Source organism: Nymphalis io, chromosome 10 (genome assembly GCF_905147045.1).
Source record: "Nymphalis io chromosome 10, ilAglIoxx1.1, whole genome shotgun sequence".
In the NCBI taxonomy this organism is placed as follows: Eukaryota; Metazoa; Arthropoda; class Insecta; order Lepidoptera; family Nymphalidae; genus Nymphalis; species Nymphalis io.
The window spans coordinates 5,711,483-5,731,794 of record NC_065897.1 but is presented as its reverse complement, the minus strand read 5'-3'; the positions used below and the strand labels follow the sequence as shown (position 1 = coordinate 5,731,794).

At 33.4% G+C, this 20,312-nt stretch overlaps 2 protein-coding genes across 2 annotated transcripts in view; one reads left to right on the top strand and one right to left on the bottom strand.

Annotated features, from left to right (window-relative positions):
• Positions 1 to 17,684, bottom strand: part of LOC126771214 (phospholipase A1) — a 39,041-nt gene extending 21,357 nt beyond the window's left edge. Inside the window, exons 1-5 of the mRNA XM_050490969.1 lie at positions 17,633 to 17,684; positions 14,430 to 14,544; positions 13,866 to 14,011; positions 12,595 to 12,688; positions 12,030 to 12,181 (exon numbers count right to left, since the gene is read on the bottom strand). Of these exons, the coding sequence (XP_050346926.1) occupies positions 12,030 to 12,181; positions 12,595 to 12,688; positions 13,866 to 14,011; positions 14,430 to 14,544; positions 17,633 to 17,684 (559 nt within the window). The remainder of the gene's footprint in view (positions 1 to 12,029; positions 12,182 to 12,594; positions 12,689 to 13,865; positions 14,012 to 14,429; positions 14,545 to 17,632) is intronic.
• Positions 29 to 11,734, top strand: LOC126771298 (aldehyde dehydrogenase X, mitochondrial-like). The gene is made up of 11 exons (XM_050491110.1): positions 29 to 237; positions 2,250 to 2,354; positions 3,581 to 3,848; positions 4,511 to 4,627; positions 5,674 to 5,861; positions 8,055 to 8,157; positions 9,128 to 9,309; positions 9,832 to 9,996; positions 10,327 to 10,484; positions 10,869 to 10,943; positions 11,591 to 11,734. The coding sequence occupies exons 1-11, from the start codon at positions 208 to 210 to the stop codon at positions 11,664 to 11,666; spliced, it is 1,467 nt and encodes a 488-aa protein (XP_050347067.1). The 5' UTR covers positions 29 to 207; the 3' UTR covers positions 11,667 to 11,734.
• Positions 17,685 to 20,312: the final 2,628 nt, after the last annotated feature.

Sequence of the window (20,312 nt, the reverse complement as noted above, 5' to 3'; positions counted from 1 at the left end):
GCGGCAACACTGAGTGTTTTTCAGTTCTCACTTCTCGACTTCTCGTCCACTCTACATTGTCGCCGAAATTATTCCATATGGTGATTGGCTAACTCACACCCGACCGGCGTTTTTTAAAAATATTTCGTAGTTACCACCTAAATTCCGATAAATCAGTGTAGACGTGGAATTATAATTATCGTTAATCCGGTGTAACTCAAACATAAAATGGTTAAAGTTGAAGTCAAATACACTAAGGTATGTAAAATTGTATACACAATTAATTTATATGTTTAATACAAATTGTATGAAGTTTAACTATTATAACGAAAGAAAGTTATTTAACTGAATACCTACGCAAATATATAGACACGGTCAAGGCCACCTTTTTTTATAGAACATGTATTACGACAGATTATTTAATATTTGTTTCGTGATTTCAAGAACTCTTTATTTGCTTTTGCTTACATTACAACTGTAATAATATATACATATTATTACAGATAAGTACATAAAGATAATAATATTTATTGCGCTACTTTATCTTTTATTTTCAAATACCTACTCGAAAACTTCAATAAATATCAATAGGTGATTTAAATATTTTGAAAACTCTTCAAATTACCATGTCAAAGTAACTTAAAACTAATTAAGTAATTTTTTTAAGTATTTTCGTATGACCTACACCTATTGTACATGATGATGATGTCTTCCTGACCGAATTCGGCCACAGCGGCTAAGCTCAGGAAATATTAGCCATGTTATGTGCACGAGCGTGTGCGCAAACGCAATTATTATTTTTTATAGTATATGTTGGCGGACTAACATATGGGCCACCTGATGGTAAGTGGTCACCAACGCCCATAGACATTAGCATTGTAAGAAATGTTAACCATCGCTTACATCGCCAATTCTTCAATGACTGGGTAGTACCTACCAGAACGGGCTTGCACAAAGCCCTACCACCAATAGCAGATGCACTCTCATAACGACCGGAAACAGCTGTGTACGCGAGTGTACTCATTTTAAACCGTCAGCTGACGGTCTTTCCACCACTATCCAGGTAGCTGATTATTGTTTTCGTACTTTTAAATATTATAAAATATAAATATTTTGAAAAAAGTTTTGGCCGGCGTACTAGTACTTTTTTTTTTCTTTTCTTTTCCACTTTCGCAACCTACCACAATCAATTACACCGCGGATGCGTCAGCTGACGCTTGGATGACTTAAAAGTCATTCGAGTTCTATTGAAAATGATGGCCATCGATCGGCGTACAATCACTACTTAAGATGCAACTCTACCTCCCGGACCACGAGGGCAGTCGACAGCTCGAGCATTCAGTGTATGTATGCCTGGCGACTGCTTGACCGCACGGCGAAATTTCACCGTGCTGCCAACTGTCGGAGCAGTTGCAATTGCTCGAGCGGTTTCATGTATGTTACACACATACGTAGGAGACTGTTGTTCACTATGCAGTCGCTGCAGTCCATCCTGACTGCTTCAAGCTGACCGTGTATGGCCCGTCTAAAAATGTTCTAGTTATTTGATTTACGAGGATTTACGGGGTCATGATTAGGGTTGGCAACTGTCTCGCGGAAGATTGGATGTCCCGTTTTATACCCTTAAATAATGCGTCCTGCGATACATATTTGATAGATGGTAAACCTAGTAAGGTCAGACAGAAATCTTATTCAGATTAAGTAACATTTCGTGCGACGCGATGCGAACTTACAACAGTGGCAATTTACAGTCGTGCCGCCTGCCAGTTTGAGTCGAATGAAAAAATAAATATTACAATTTTTTGCTATCGTTTCTATAAATTTATAGGCAGGTATCGCATAAGAATTTCTAGTGTAATAGGTGTCCATGAATAAGAGTTGGTAGCCATAATCACGACTTACGGCACTAAAAGTTAGTGAGACCAAAATAAAGCAACATTAAAATATACATTATTCAGGTAAGCTCTTACATGCACTTTAAATCATCATTTGAAAAGGTTAAATTTAATGTAAAGCACTTGTAGCTATCGTCGGTTCGATACGTAGATTCTTCCGAGAAAAACCGGGAAATAGTCTGTTATAAATCAGTTATTCTTTTTCATCGATATACATATTATAATCATACAGACATTTCAATCACAGTATAATATGCCTTATTTATTAATACTTTTCGAAATTGAGGCTTAAATTAATTTATTGGTAAATGTAAAAATGGTCTGACGATTATTTTTTATATTAAATTAAATATTATATTTAATGTTTTTATACAGCTTTTCATCAACAATGAGTGGGTAGATGCTGTCAGTAAGAAGACCTTCCCGACAATAAATCCACAAGATGAAAATGTCATCACTCAAGTTGCTGAAGGAGATAAGGTATGGTGCATACTACAAAATTCATTTTGTACATAAAATAAGTATTAATGAAATCGCTTTTTTTTATTGTATAGTTCAATTCCTTCCTTCCGTTGTGCCTGTAGTTACACTGGTTCACTTATCATTCAAACCGGGAAACAACAATTCTAAGTATGGCCGTTTAGCGGTAAATATTTGATGAGTGTGAAGTACCTGCCGAGATGGGCTTGCACAAAGCCCTACACCTTCTTTTTGACACAGTGGTCTTAAGCTTTGCGTTTTTTTAAATTCATTTCACGAAATGAATTAAATTATATACGAAAGAACCAACTAACCTATAATAACTTCATTTTATCGTAATCTTCCAATAATTTAATAACCTGATTAATTAAAGTACCTTATGTCATTTTCTATACCCCTGATAGCGTATAAGCAAAATTTTATTTTTATTTGTGTTATTATATTAATAACAGGTCAAGTAAGTAAGAAAGCTCAATAAACACACTCACTTTTCGTTCATACTATTATATACATTCATATAAAAGCGAACTAAAACTCTCCTAAACTATCTGCTAGATTGACTTGAAATTTTCATAGCAAATTCTATCCAAAATACATTTTTCTTTTTATCTACCCGTGCAAAACCGAGACGATTAGCTAATACTCTTATATCACTTACAATTTAGTCAGGATTTTCAACTAAAATGTAGATTTAAATGGAGCATATTCTCACCAAAATGACATAGTTTAAGTAATGGTAACCTTGAATATCAGTCGCGTGTAATGTATAAGGTCGCGTATTTGCGAATATTTTTAATGACTCGCACTAATATCGTATCTTTATGGCTCTTGATAAAAAGCTAATAGTCCGGGAACATTAAAAATTTCTGTACGTGTGCTTACGAAGCAAAACTTCCCACTGAACTTACGGATCAATATTGTTATTACAGTTTTTTATTACAGTAGTGGAAAAATTGTATAACCTTTCAGACTTCACTTCTTCTACAACAAATTAAAAAATATCAACCCAAATTTATATTTATACATAAAACAGAGATGTATATCATTTTAGTTAAAGCATGATCAATTTTAACCCTGGGGCTAAATATACCATTAAATAATTTCAAAAGCTTCGTTTGCCCGTGAGAGTTATAATTTGTCATTATTCTAAATGAATTAATTAAAATACCAATAATATTAATAATAAACTGTATTTACAATACTATTCAAAAAGAATTCATTTTTAGGCTGATATTGACATCGCTGTCGCCGCAGCAAAAAAGGCGTTCCATCGTTACTCAGATTGGCGTACGATGGACGCATCACGTAGAGGAATGTTACTGTTGAAACTAGCTGAACTTATCGAATCACAAGCTAGATACTTAGCGGAACTCGAAACTTTAGATTGCGGAAAACCAGTTAAAATTGCAGAAGAAGAAGTATATTATTCAACTAGCGTCATAAGATATTACGCAGGAAAAGCTGATAAAATTTTGGGTAGCACGATTCCTGCTGGTATGTGCATAGTATTTTTTTTATCAATAAAATTATTTAATGTTGGCGTTGATAATATTTAAATATCAAAATCGTTTGCTATAAATGATTTAGAATAATTACATTTAATAATCAGAATCATTTGATATTTACAAAGTAATTAACTCATTCAATGCGGCAAATTTACATTTATTAGCGCAGTACTGTGTCATATAAAATTGAAGTTGTGAATAACGATTTTTTTAAAAAATGAAGTGATGGAGCCATAATTGTAATAAAAGCCATCTTTTTTATAGTTTTTTTAAAGGTTTCGTGTATTTTTTCCCTTTTGGTGGAATAGTACACTATGTTTTAGCAAAAATACTTCAAATATTACATAGTTGTAATAGTTGAAATTAAATAACGCCGACAGTCGATGTCTGGATCTAAGCGTAAAAAAATACGCCGATCAACGTGCTGTACGTTGAATGGTTTAATTAAATGTTTTACCTAAATTCAACCAACGATGATACATTTTGTTATTGAAAGAATATTGAAAATGATAGTACACGAGTAGAACTTTCAACTTATCTTTTAAATGACGCACAATATCACGCTATCTCCTGAATAAAGAAGCGTGATAGTTATGCAAACAAATCGCCATAATTCTACGAAAACATTGTATTATCTCATATGTTTTGCAGACGGCGATGTTTTGTCTATGACTTTAAAGGAGCCTGTTGGTGTGTGCGCTCAAATCATACCATGGAATTATCCAATTCCTATGCTCTCCTGGAAAATAGCACCAGCTCTAGCAGCAGGTAATTATTAAAATTATTTTATATATTTTCCTTCTATTGATGTTGCTGTACATAATGCTTTTTAGTATCAATTCGTGTGTGATTTTTTTTAACGATTTGCCAACGCGATTTAATATAGAATTTACACACCAGTCCATATATTTTGTATCGTAATCGGTCTACAGTAAATGTTTAAGCTTAAAGTAGTTCAGACGCATCAACCCAACCAAAATTTGAAGATTTTTAATAAAATGTATCGTTTACTTATGTAACTAGCTGAGTCAGAAGTCTGCCCGTAATTGACCAATATGAGAAAGGCTTGATCTCTTTTTATGAGAAGCTTTTAATCTAATAAAGTAATTAGCGATGATATATGTCAGACAGATTTCTTCACATTGATTTCTTTAAGCGCCAAACTTAATTAATTATAATCATAAATAAGCACGCGCGTATTTCAACATTTGAAATCAGTTCTTTGATGATTCAGGTATTCTATTTTATTTATTCTTACTTTGTCATTTTAGCGAGCACAAGGAAACATAAGCAAATAAAATGGACAAAAATACTAAAGATTTGTCTCAGTTAAAACATGGATTACAAAGATTGTCGTCCTGTCTGAACTTCAGTCAATCTCGAAAAATAATTTATAAATTGAATTATAATATTCCTTAATTAAATTATTTGTCTAACTGCTTATTTACGATATATATACTATATCATCGTTAATAAAAAAACCGTCCATAAAATTGCCAAAGTAAGGTAAAATCTATATATTGCCTTTAGACCGAATTTCGCAACAGCGTCCATTGCTTATTGGACATACTGGAAAAAAGTGCATGACCAGCAGTCTCACATTCCGATACAACTGAACGATAACCTGCTATTGAGAAATATTCGAGAAAAAAGTTCCAACAACTTTACAGCCCTGACCCGGGATTTCTTGGAACCTCGAAATTAATCTGGCAATCTAGTTACTAGACTAATGATTAAAATACCAAACGGTGTAAATTTGACATAATACTAACGATATAGATGCGTATTCTTAATAATATAATTTATATTTCAAGGGTGTACAGTGGTATTGAAGCCCGCAGAACAGACCCCGCTAACAGCCCTCGCGATCGGTGCTCTTATCAAAGAAGCGGGTTTCCCTCCAGGGGTTGTGAACATAGTTCCCGGCTACGGTCCCACTGCTGGGGCAGCTCTCACTCACCACCCTGATGTGGATAAGGTCGCTTTCACTGGTTCTACAGAGGTAAGCAAAGAGCCATTCGTATATATTGGCTTACTTATCTGTTACCTCTACTCTCTTCTAATTTATATTGCTTTATTACCTTCTCTTCAAGAGGAGACGACCACTTCTCCCATCAATGGAACATTTAATGGTAGCAGTTCTACGTCTATTACGATTGACGAACATTATGCGTTGATGTTTTAAAATGTACTAGTTACTAGCTTAAGTTACATAAGAATCGTTACAGGCTTCATTATGTAGTTTCTTCCGAAATTCTGTACTCATCCTAAAACCAATTAGAAAGCGTTCACTAAGAATAATAATAAGAACTTCTCCCAGTGTTGTGCGAAATAACAAACTATATCTAACTATATTTAATTTAACATGTCATTGAAACATGACCTGTCTTAATTTGTATTAAGTTTAATCCCCAATGAGATTAAAATCAAAATTAATATTATTAAATTATTTCCTTCGTGGCGAATAAAAACATACAACTAGAAAATTCAACACATAGTTTTTTTTAAATTTTTCTAACTGAACGGGCCAAATTCTACTTAGACTACATAGCTAACCCGACTTATATGTGATATTCATTTATACTCTTTTCCAATGAAAATTGGAATAAATAAAAACAAACCGTAATTTTCACTATTCCAAGTGATTTGCTGATAACTCCGCTATATTATGCACTATAAACAGTTCTTGATTAATATATCTTCATTTTTAACACAACAAAATTTCAGTTTACTACTTAAATCCACTTTAATTTTACTTCCAAAGTTTCGAAAACAGTTTTTCCGACATTAAAGACGCCATTTTTCGATGAACTGACAATTAATATTAAGGCCTCTATCAAGAACGTTCACTAAACAAATGGAGAAAGAATGAATTTATACAGATAAAAATACATTTTAATTTTATCACAAATTTATACTTTTTAAAATAGATTTTTTTATTAATTTGTATTAAATATGGAATATAAAATATTTGTAAAAAATATAGAAAGTTACCTAACATTCGATAAAGATGTTATTATTATATATAGTAATGCAGTTAACGAAAAAAATTAAAATCTCAAAATATACAATACTTTTATGCATAGCAATAATCAATTAGTAGTTTTAAAAATAGTACAAAAGTAAAACATTCGTCTCTGATCTTTCGTATCAAGTGTACGGGTTTATTATTATTATTCTGAATTATCAAAAAATTTTTACGACATGACTTTGTTAAACCGGATTTTGTATTTACGGCCTTTCGCTTTTGCCTACTGACTTTTGTTTTGCCTTCAACACGGACTAAGCTTATTGAACATCATTATTTCAATTTAAAAATTAAGGTAAGTTGTTATTTTTAATTACTTTTTTTTCATAGATTTCATGCTAAAGAATATATTTTATTCTTGTTTATTCAAAGTTGATAGTCGTTATGGGTAAAATATAAAATAAGAGCTTTCTTTGAAATGTATTTTAAAATATAATTTAATAGAAGTCTTTTTATTATAAAATTTGTCACGTATTTTACGTTCTATTTCTTGAAAAGTATACTTTATTATTAAAACATAAATTAGTGTTCCTTTTTACTTATGTTGGGAATATAATCTAGATTAAAAAGAAAATAAAATATATTCCAATAAATAAATAAATGGTGTGCTTCTATTTTTAAAAATAACTGCCTCTTTCTAAGTTAATAAGTGCATTGTAATAAAAGAGGAAGAAAAAATGAAAAAATTAGATGGAATCCTTGATATAACGACGTTTGACCATACCAAATTTATTATAAATGTTGACAGCTCAGAAACGAAATCTGAATAATTTTTTTGTTTAATAATTGTTTTATTTTACCTGCAATCCATATATAACATATTATATCTATTAAAATTTATATAAAATTACGTTTAAGACCAATAAAATATATCTTTCTATACTTCATCATTCATTCATTAACACACTCATTCAATAATATTCTCCTCACTAGTCTAACTCAAATGTCATGTCAATTCAAGGTCAATGTTGTTTATTTACCTTCTTTCCTACTTCCATTGGAATAGAGTATATATGTAGTAAGCAATATATTGACTTTATTTTACTCAGTACTTTATTTTATTGGCACAATATTCTTACAACCGAGAAAAGCTAAATTATTTAATAAAATAACACTATTTCTAAAGCGTCAATGATATTTTATTTATTTAAACGACATTATTATCAGGTGGGGAAGCTTATCTTAGGAGCTGCTCCTGCAGCCAATCTTAAAAGAGTTACGTTGGAGTTGGGAGGAAAGAGTCCTTTGGTCGTATTTAATGATGCTGACGGTACGTACATATTTATTATTTCAAGAATTTATATAGATATATTATATTTTCGTGTATTTTATACTTAAATAAATAAAGTTTAAAACATAATTTGTTATGAAACATAAATAAAAACCAAAAATGTACATCATATGGATCTAAATAAATAATCTAGATTTAAATATTCATTGGAAATCGGCAAACCGTTACATAACTTCATTAGTATTATATATTATGCATGTTTCATAGATTTAGTCATAAAATGTCACACTGGCAACTGGCAAAGTTTTGAAAGGTTTGAAATTCCATTCCAAGTACTGCTACGTTGCATAAATTCCGGTTGGTGGATAAACTTGTGGCAGTTTTACATCCAATACATGCAAGTATCCTCACGACATATTCCTTCACAGTCGAGCAAGACATGAACTAAACACACTAAAACGCTGTGGTCCCCGGATTCGAACTCGCGATCTTATTTTAATAAACTGTTTACCCTATTATAAACTATATAGAGGCGATATACGGTTAACCAAGCTACACTCGTAATATATGATATATAAAAGCAGATGACACCTACCATATTAATCAATCTTATGCACTAAGCTTGGAAGAGTACTTTCAAGTGAGTATATTGTGCAATTGTAAATGTATTATGTATTTCTTTGAGAGTCGAGATGGCCTAGTAGTTAGAACACGTGAATCTTAACCGATAATCGTGGGTTCAAACCCGTGCAAGCACCACTGAATTTTCATGTGCTTAATTTGTGTTTATAATTCATCTCGTGCTTGACGGTGAGGGAAAACATCGTGAGGAAACCTGCATGTGTCTAATTTCATTTAAATTCTGCCACATGTGTATTCCACCAACCCGCATTGGAGCAGCGTGTTGGAATAAGCTCCAAACCCTCTCCTCAAAAGGGAGAGGAGGCCTTAGCCCACCAGTGGGACATTAACAGGCTGTTATTGTTTGTATTGTATGTATTTCATGTAGTCGAAAAGGCAGCTCAGATCGCGCACGCGGCAGCTTTCGCGAACGGCGGACAATGTTGCTGCGCGGGTACGCGCACATACGTGCAATCCGGCGTCTACGACCAGTTCGTGACCAAGGCCGCTGAGATTGCTCGGAATAGGTCCGTTGGGAACCCTTTCGATGACGTACAACAAGGGCCTCAGGTATACACTATAATATTATTTGTGTACCGTTTATTTATGATTTCTAAGAGATACACTAGAAGTAAGAGCTAGTTAATATAAGATTCTTAGGCTATGGTCTCTTTCCCTGTTAATTATAGTGCTTCAGCTGTTCAAAGCAGTGATTTGAATTATAAATACAATTTTTCACTCACGAAAACTCAAACTTGAACGACCTCGGCTCCAATTTACATCAATTAGATAATAATAATAGTTTGAATGCATTCAAGGTGAAGGTTGAACCTTCTTCTAAAATAAAAGGGAGAGAAGGCCTTTAGCACAGCAGTTGGACATTCACGGACTGTTACGGTTACGGTTACGGAATGCGTTCAAATTACCAACGCTTCTTATGAAAAGTAGATTTAATAATATACCTGTTACAAATAGTCGTTATTATCAATTTTAACTACCTCTGCTCAACCATACCATAGTTGGCTTAAAAACATCACGTTAATCGACGGTATTTTTTCTAGTGCCAATCGGCCTTAACTTTTGTGTCCTCAGATCGACAAAGAGATGTACAACAAGGTGTTGTCGTACATAGACGCGGGCCGGGCGGACGGTGCGCGCTGTGTGGCGGGCGGGGGTAAGCTGAACAGGAAGGGGTACTACATCCAACCCACCGTTTTCGCTGATGTCAAGGATGACATGAAGATCGCAAGAGAAGAGGTAAGTAATATACATTTCTTGCGTATCACAACGTAAGTGGGTTTGAAGTATCAGCCTACAAAATCCTCCAGGAGAACCAGTGCACTGGTCTAAGGCGAGTTTATAAATACGTATGGCAGAATTATATATAACACGTGCAAGTTTCCTTTACTGCCGAGCACGAGATAATTTCTAAATACGAATTAAGCATTTCAAAACTCAGTAGTGCTCGCCCGGGCTTACACTCTCCATATTCATTTAAGATTAAAGTGTTCTGACATTTGACTAACTGCAATTTTTAACTTTAAGTTTTAAAGGTTAACGTTTTAATTGTGACCTTATTACCTTAAGATTTTCGGACCAGTCCAGAGCGTTTTCAAGTTCGACACATTCGAAGAAGTTATAGACCGCGCAAACGACACCAACTACGGTCTTGGCGCTGGCGTCATTACCAACGATATCACCACAGCCTTGAGTTTCGCTAAACATGTTAGGGCCGGATCCGTGTGGTAAGTTCAAGATATTGTTAAATATTTTTAAAAAATTCAGACTACCTATAACATGGCAAGGTCTTGTAATTCTAATATAAATTACATCGTATACCGCTGCCTAGATTACTATTATTTATTTGCTATTAAATAGGCTCTACGTTTCCCGGCTGAGTCTCAATACTCCGCCTCTTAACCTGGGACGTTTTTCAGGCCAAATACACATTGTGAAAAAATATATGAATAATATTTTAGTCAAATTTATTAAGATTTAAGAACATTGGAAAATAATTCTTTCTGTTTTCGCCGGTTACTTAGGGCGTATAAAACTATAAATCTTTTTTTTGTGTTGACTAGGCGGAATTTGTATTCTAACATTATTATAAAATCTTATAACTTTTTCAGGGTAAATACCTATGATCACGTCTCTAGTCAGACTCCATTTGGTGGATTCAAGGACTCTGGTCTTGGAAGAGAACTGTAAGTCTTATTCTTATTATGACTGTATATATTTCATAACTAAACGGATGGCTAGGACTGGCCTTGGCGAATCTTAGTACCACGCTCTTACGAGATGCTCTATCGTCAACACAGCATCATATTGCGTTGTAAAACCGAATAATTGCTTAATACCATTATATCATAATAAACCTAGTGGTATTCATATACCAAAAATTGAGAACGAAGCATTTAATTTGGAATAAAATTTATAAAATTTTGACTATTTTTAGGTAAGATTATAATGTTCATATATTCACTGAAATAAGTCTATGATTATTAGACTGAATGTTCCGTTCTTTTCGCTAGATTTATTATTAAAAAAAAGGCTTTTTCTTTCGCCGAATCTTCTCAGGCAGGGTAAAATTTATTTTTCAAACTGCTATTAAGGCGTGAGTTCCAAAGTGTAAATACAAGGAGTATTACACTTACTCATATTATTACGTTAATGATCTAAATTTGACTAACGGTGCTTATAATTATACAAAAAATGTATATAAATAATACAAAGATGACGAAAAGTTTAAATATAATGTGAACGTCTTTAAACAGAACTTTGGTATACCTTCTTTATAGAGTTAAATATTTTTAAATATATATTAATATAAACAATAAAATTTATGTTTCAGGGGCGAGGATGGTATTAATCAATATTTAGAAATAAAGACTGTCACCGTGGCACTACCTAAAATTCCTCTATTATGAGTCTTGTTGTTTGTTAAACTTGTTAATACACTTTTTAATTGTTTGAAATAAAAACGTATTATACATTACTATTATTTTATTGAAATTACGTGTTACTTAAACTGGCAATATTTACAAGGCTGATTATTTCTCCAAAATAATGCTTTATCGAAACAACATGATATTCAGATTAAAAATGTTCTCTCTGAATTTTAATAATGAAAGTATGTTTTTTTATAAATATCGTTCAAGATTTCTCATTCTCACCACACGGCCTACGTAAAACGGAATTCTAAAATTCATGGTGACTAATTTAATTTTCCGAAAACGTTTTTATATCAACTTTTTTAAAATATAAAATTGATATAATTAAAAGGCACTTACCTATAATTTTGTACTGCTTCTCCGTTAGATGATTCGAGATCATTCCACAAACATGCGCACCCAATGAGTGACCAACGCACGTAATCTTCTTAGCTAAGGCTCCAGCTTGCGTTAAATAGGAGTATAGTTGAGCAGTGCATTGGGCAGCTAACCTTAAAAGAAAATAAATTATCCTAGTACATATTGCGTTTCGCAAAAATATATTATATTTATCTTTAAAAAAAATTAACACTCCGCCTTATTATCGCCACTGGTGTTCATTTTTCGTTTAAAGAATCGGAATTTCAATTGAAACGGGCAAATACTGCTAGCACTCTACGCGGTCTTTATAGGTAGTAGATATTTTTAATTTTGATTCGTATATACTGAGTCCTTAATATAAATAATTAATAAATGACTGTATATAATCCGACAATTTTTTATCAAAATAAAAATATAATATTCGGTACATTGATGGGTGTTTGTAATATTTTATTTTGTTAAAAACGTTACTAATTAAACTAAATTTAGGGCTCGAAGTTTAAGTGCAATAGATTTTTATATCAGAAAAATATACATCACTCACTTCGTATTAGAGAGCGCAGACAAGTAACAAGGAAATCTTGTGAGATCAGACCAGTCCACCATAAACACGTTGTAGTCTTTGCGAGATAAATATGCTGTAACAAAAATTGAGATGAAAATGAAAATAGTAACACGATCAGTTTTTTTTTTAATTCAATGGGTTATAAGTCTAAGCTAGTGAGGAATCTTGGGGTGAAGTTGGATGGGTCGTTACGTTTTGAAGAACACATATCATCTGTTACTTCAGTGTTACGCTTTACTCAAAATGATCTACAGGTTTAATACGCAATGTGTCTGGACAAATGTTTGCAACTTAATATAATTGTTATTTTGATTGTAATATTATATAATATATATATATATATATATATATGTATCTATTATATATGTATCTATTTTCGTATACATTTTAAATATTATTATTATTTTTAATTCAAAATGAAATATTTTCCTTTTCCTTGAATTTAAACAAAAAAAAACCTCTTTCTGTTTTAGTAATGCTTGCATGTTTATTTTATTTTAGCCTCTTGGGCGTGTTGTAAAATTGTATTAACATAAGTTAATTATTTAAGTAAATAAATAAATTTAATTAATAATCAATTTTATTAAGAGTACAATTGCATAATCTATACAGAAATACCCTTTGCCTTCAACTGAACTGTCGATTTTAAGTAATTATGAACAACAAGTTGTCGCCCGCGTGTGAGAGAGGAGGTCCTCCCCCGGAAAAGGTACCCTAGGTCCTTTTCTATATCCTTAACAAAGTTAGTCGGTTGAGAAGCTAAGACGTTGACCGTAACAGACTTACTTTCGCATTCACAATATTAGTTAGGATGTAAGTTTTTTTTTTTTGTGTACAAGCTCTTCATATAAATTATTATTTCAAATATACATAATATTAAAAGTGTTATTGCTTATGTGGAAGAGAAAGTAATAGGTTTTTTAGTATGTCAGTTTTCCCGCTTTTTGTGTTCACTTTGTTCGTCCGCCTTTATTCGGGCAAACAAAAATACTTTCTATCCTTTTTAAACCTAAAAAGATGGCAAATCTCTTGTTACAAATGTACTTTCTTGTTTCAACTTCAACTGCTTACAAACGTGTGTTTATACATACATGTAGTTTAAATTAATTAATAGATTATATTATTATATAAATAGCATATTATATAGTTACAAGATATTCTAGAAGTTGTTTATAATTGTCTGTCTATGAAAATCAACAACTTACATGAGACAAGTAGGAATAACTTAGTAATTTTTCTAATGATCTTACCATCTCGAAGAAACGTCATGGGCGTTTTGGAATGTGTTCCGTTGAAGCCGTGGATGATGAGCACGTTTTTCCTTGACAGCTTCCATCCATAGGCTGGCAGCTTATTTTTTTGTCGGACATCAATCCATTGCATGTATGGTCGTTCCCTGCCCATGGAACACTGATATACGTAATTTGATTATTGTAAAAAAACTGAATATTATATTTAAAACGAGGCATGAATGATTCGTCCAAAAAAAAAATAAGGCAAATATGTCATAATTTGACAATATCTCAAATTGTATTAATAAATATTGGTATTATTTTATGTTTTTACTAGTTTTAGGTAGTTTCAGGTACTCTATATAATTTTCTGTACCTACCCCAGCGTATTTGCAAAATTTCATACTTATCGGTTGAGTAATTAACACGTGAAAGCGTAACAAACAAATTCACTTTCGCATTTATAATAAGGATTGTTAAGATAAGAAAACTTGTTAAAAGTATTTAAGTGTTGTTGTGCATGCAAAATGATGCTCAGCCATTCGATTTGATCGTGACAAAAGTTGTTGTATTAATACTTACGGTGTGAATAAATAAAAATTGATTTCACTATCCGGGCACGTCCATTCTCGTTTCATAACGCAAGTCCAATATCGAAAGTCTAGCATAGGCATTAAATTGCTATCAGTTGCGGGAACTATCGCAGAAAGAAAATTATATATATATTAATTTTATATTGATATCTTAAGCACGTACATCAATATATATAATTATGAGAGATTAGCCAACTACGTAGGACATTATAGTGCACAAGTGTGTGCGCAAACACAGATGCACTCTCAATTCCCTCGCTCTCTAATCCAATGGGATGGCAATCCGAAACGACAGGAGTGTGTTGATGCAGATGCAGGGCCAACGGCTTAACGTCCTTTCCGAACCACTGGAGTTCACACACTTTTAACATCCAGACTCCGGGCTGCTGATTTTTGTGTCCAGCCTAGCATCTGTGCCCAGAGCCTTGGGATCTGGGTCTTATGTTTAGTCTCTAGACCAGCGAGGCAGTCATTATAATGTATATCCGTCATTTAATAATGTATCTAAAAATTATGTACATTATTAAATATGAAATCTCGAAGGAAACTTCATTTAGCAGCTGTAGGAAATTGTGTATACTAAAATACTTGTGCAGGTACTTGTAATTATCTAAGACTAAATTGGATAAAAGATAAATGTGATAAAATAATGAGTGCTCGAGAATGACTACTCCCAAAATATAATAAAGCAGGACTTTGGGGAAGTTTTAAATTTGCTACCGCCATGATATTTGACTTCGTTAGCGAATTTTGAATACTAAAAACCATCTTATAAAGAACACTTAAAAGAAATATAATGTATATTTCTTTAATGAATATTTCTTTTAAGTGTTCTTTAACAAAAATTAAGACACCTAAGTTCATGTATCGTTTAAATATTCGCTATTAATTAAACAACTTGACAATATAAATTTACGTACGTACACAATATACAAAGGTACATATCAGGTTCTTACATATGAAATTAGCGGTTTGTGGTACTGAACACTTTGATCTGAAATATCTCCTCTTTGGTTAAGAATTCCAAATTCAAATTTATAAATTTATTTGGCTGGTACATTTTAGTTTTGAAAACAGTCATTCATTTGTTTTTTCCTCATTATTTTTTTCTTTGGCGTCGCTTATTACCGCATAATGAAAAACATGAAATATCGATATATTTACGAGTACGAGTTCTACCGTGGCACCAGTGCTGCAGAAACATCTCGAAGGATTAATGTGTACGGCGTTGGTGTCGCAAAAGAAAGCGTGGTACGTTTTTGGTTTCAACGTTTTCGTTCTGGAAATTTCGACCTTCAGAATCAACCCCGTGGACGGCCGGCGACCAAAATGGAAAATGAAGAATTAAAGGCTTTTGTGGAAGCGGATCCATCACAAAGCACTTCAGAGATAGCTGCAAGCTTCGGGATAAATAATAAAACTGTATTAATCAACTTGAAGCAAATCGGGAAAGTAAAAAATCTTGAACGATGGTTACATCATGAATTGAGTGAATCGAACTTGCAAACACGCGTCGACTGCTGTGTTACTTTGCTCAACCGACACAATAACGAAGGGATTTTAAATCGAATCATTACTTGTGATGAAAAGTGGATACTGTACGATGATCGGAAGTGCTCGTCGCAATAGCTGCACCCTGGAGACCTAGCCAAATCTTGCCCTAAACGAAAATTGACTCAGAAAAAGTTGTGAGTGTTTGGTGGACTAGCGCCGGTGTCGTTCACTACAGCTTTCTAAAATTTGGCCAAACGATTACGGCAGATATCTATTGTCAGCAACTGCAAACCATAAAGGAAGACCTAGCTCCTAAACAACCGACATTGGTAGGACACTGCTGCTTCACAACAACGCAATACCACACACTGCACAACAAACAACCACTAAGTTAGATGAGCTACACTTGGAATGTCTGCGACATCCACCGTACTCCCCGGCCAACAGTATAGTATAGCCCTTGCTCCAACAGATTACCATTTTTTCCGGAATTTGGACATATTGTTACAAGGAAAAAAATTCAACTCCGATGCGGCAGTCCAAACCGCCTTCAAAGAGTTTATTGATTCTCGCCCCCATGGTTTTTTTAGTAAAGGGATCAATCAACAACATATGAGATGGAAAAAGTGCAAAGATAACAACGGTGCATACTCTGATTAATTAAATATGTTTTACAAAAAAAAATTGAATTTACATTCCCCCCGTACAAAACGCCAATTTCATATGTGGATATATATAAATAAAAAGAAACAAATTAGGGCGCGAAGAATTTGCACAAATGAAATTAAACAGTACATGAAGTGTTTCTAAACTGGCCTAAACAACTGTTTCAATATAAATGTCATTATTTATGTAAGCAATGATAAATATAAATAAATTACCTGCACGTTAAAACCCAATATTGTGTACTTTTATAATAACCCAACTTACATAAAATCACAATAATATGTTACTTATTATAATATGAAATAATTTATATCACGCTTTGTTTTATTATCGCTGAGTAAAGTATAACGTGTATATAAAAAATATAACGAATTTAATATAAAAATAGTAAATTAAGTCCGTTATATTTTGTGATGTTATTATTCAACTTAACGGTTGTCAAGCACCATAATCGTTTCATTTTTCTTTGCTTTTACACATAATTTTATTTATATATTTTCGACAACTGTCGATGGAAAAATGACGTACGTCGATTACAGTTATGGAGTGTAGATATAAAGAGAAGTAAGTATTTGGGTCTTCACCCGAAAAAGTATCCCGAAATGTATGATATATGTATCCATATGTATATAAATGGTTCCATAAATAATTGCTATGTCACTACAATAGCTAGAGGGTACATAAAATTTACGTTTATTTATTGTACCCTCTAGCTATTTTTTCAATTTAATTAGCAGAATAATTTTAAAAAATTGCCCTTTAAAGACGGGTATCTACTTTCTGTCGCTAATACCCGATATTTGTTTATGTTGACTTGTTGTTTTCACTGACAGGTTGTCCGTGCTTTTGTTGTATCTTTATATCAGTTTATAGTTTGGCTTTTTGTGTGCCAACATTTTTATTTCCACGCAGCGCCACAATGAAGGTTATTGTATTGCAATGCAATATTGACTGGATTCCTAAGCTGATCTCAGTCCAGAATCTCCTCTGTAGTTGCCATTTGTGCCCTATTAATCAAAATGTACGATATACCGAGTATTAGCATGTTGCTTGAATATTTACCCCCTAGCTCCGGCAGCGCCATCTAAATTTCCTACATTTTGAGGGACCCTTTTTATAAACAAAGATACCTCCTCTCATTCTCTTTATTTATACACTCAATTACTGATATACTTATTTTTTTATTTGAAATATATAAACTTATATGCTATTCATTATTCAATGAATACTAATGAAGAACATAACAGATGAAAGTATTTTATATAGGCATATGATAAATAAAAGTATTATAACAAGAAGCCGGTGCATAGTTGACTTTCACCATCATTCTCACGGTGTTTAGTCGCCTCAGTATCATCTATTCAATAAGCTAACTGCGAAATCTAGGATGATTTTCTTTTACGAAATTATCTCTTTTATGGTAAATAATTATTTACTTATTACTAGCATTAAAATAATCCGTTAGGGTAATATGTAAACTCGATGTAAATCTGATTAAATTTATTATTATAAAAAATGTCAAATTCATGTTAGTATTATTAAAATGGATTGCACGTATTATAGTACGTATAGTATAGTAGCACGTGTATTTATATTATTTTAAATTGTTAAATACAGCAGAATTTAAGTTATTCACATTGTAATAGAACATTAAGCAACACATAAAATATAAGTTGGCTGGTCATAATTTAGTCACGAATAGGTGCGATGATACACTTATTTTTACATAAACTGAGATGATGATGCGAATACGCGCATGTTTGCTAGATAGTCGGGTTTCATTTGGATTCATCCAACATTTTACATAATATCCAGACTCCCGACAAAACTCAACATCTCCAGCAAACACGTTCTCGGTAATAATTGAGGTCCGCGGTTGCGTGAGATTGAACTTTGATGTAAATTGTTTGAATTTTAAATCTAATCTTTCTAAATAGTGTTGATTTATAAACGCAGTATAATAAAAAATAATTACCGATAACAAATACATGTGGTAAACAAAAATGAAGTTTACATAAATTAGTTACTTGTTACTTAATAATATAAGAAAAATGCCTACTAATTTTCAAAAAAACTTTTTTTTTTCAATTTTTATTTAGAATATGTATTTGTCCTTATATTTTAAAATTTTGTCCAGATTTTTTTGTCGCCTGAACTGACAGCCATAACGCGATTACAATTTCGCAAATAGTCCAATGCTTAGCTCTACCTCTAGTCTGCGTAAACGTCTCGAATCTGAATCCCGGCAAACTTAAATTGGGCCATTGATGCGCCCAGTGGTAACGTAAATGCTACATATCATGCTGTATCCGAAATCACATACATACACATACTATCGGATTTCAAAGATTTTCTAAGCTGTTGTGTACTTATATCAAATAGGTAGCCATACTGGCAAATGGGTCACCTGATTGTAAGTGGTTGCCACCACCCTTAGAAACTGGGTATATAATAAATAATATCAATCCCTGTGATCGCCAATGCGCCACCAACCTTAGAAACTATGAATTTAAGTCCAGTATGTCTCTTGTTACACTGCCTCACTTACATTTATAACATAACAATACTAAGTACTGCTGTGTGACGATAGAATATATGATGAGTAGGTCATACATACTCGGGGTGTACAAAGCCTTACCAGCAAGTAAAGCTTTTATTAATAAGTTATTTTCAATGAGTCTTCATCTAAATTTAAGTATTGCTATCTATATCCTATTCCAATCGCAGAAGGTGTATAGACAACAAACTTTAGATTTACATATTCCATGCGATTTGCTTAATAGCTGCTATGCTATTATCCACTACACATACTTGATATATCTTTATTTGTAGCGTTATTTATTATATGATTATTTTCTCTGTTAGGCATTGTGGTCTAAGCAAAAAATTCGACAACTAAACCCAATGCCTACTAGTGTAATATAATTATTATTTTTGTGGGGTAATCCTCATGGATATCTCCCATCTCGGAGATGATGGAGAGTTATGTCGGACTGATATCGACTGGTGGTTGCCACGGTGTTCCTTCGCTTCGTGTTACGGGTACGCTTTCACATCCATCCGCGACCCCGTTGGCGGTTGTTCATTTGTAATGAACTCTGCACAAGCTGTATTATTTTTTATTATTAATACTACGTGCCAGGGACACAAGACACTCGGTTCAATCTCGAGGACCTTATGATGTCTAAGCAACGACCTCCCCAAATTCATTGCCCTAAGATCCTTATTATGGAGGAAGATAAGTGGCGTTATCACGCCACCTGCGTCCTGCTCTCTTATGGCTAAGTCGCGCTAGCACCCAGATCAGCCTCCCTCAGTCATTCTGCTTCCTCTTTTAGCCTGATTACGTTCTCACAGAACTGAACCATCCCCTTCCATGAACTCATGCTAGTAGTCATGGCTTTCAGCACAGCCGGTAGCGAGAGATCCGACCCCACATGTGTTACCAGTGTCCGTCGCTGTACGGCCCATGCGAGACACTCTGCGAGGCTATCGCGGTATCCTTGTCGCCACCGCATGTGTTGCATATTGCTGTCGGCTCTTTTTGTGCAATTTAAAAAATATACCTACCAAAGCAGCCATGCCCTGACAGGATTTGCACCAGGCGGAAAGTAAGAGGAGCATCACTTTTTGCTAACTATTCCCGCAAAACGGGCCGAATTGCCTCGATCGTGAGGTGACCAGCAGTTGGCCTAGCCAGTCTTTCGTGCTA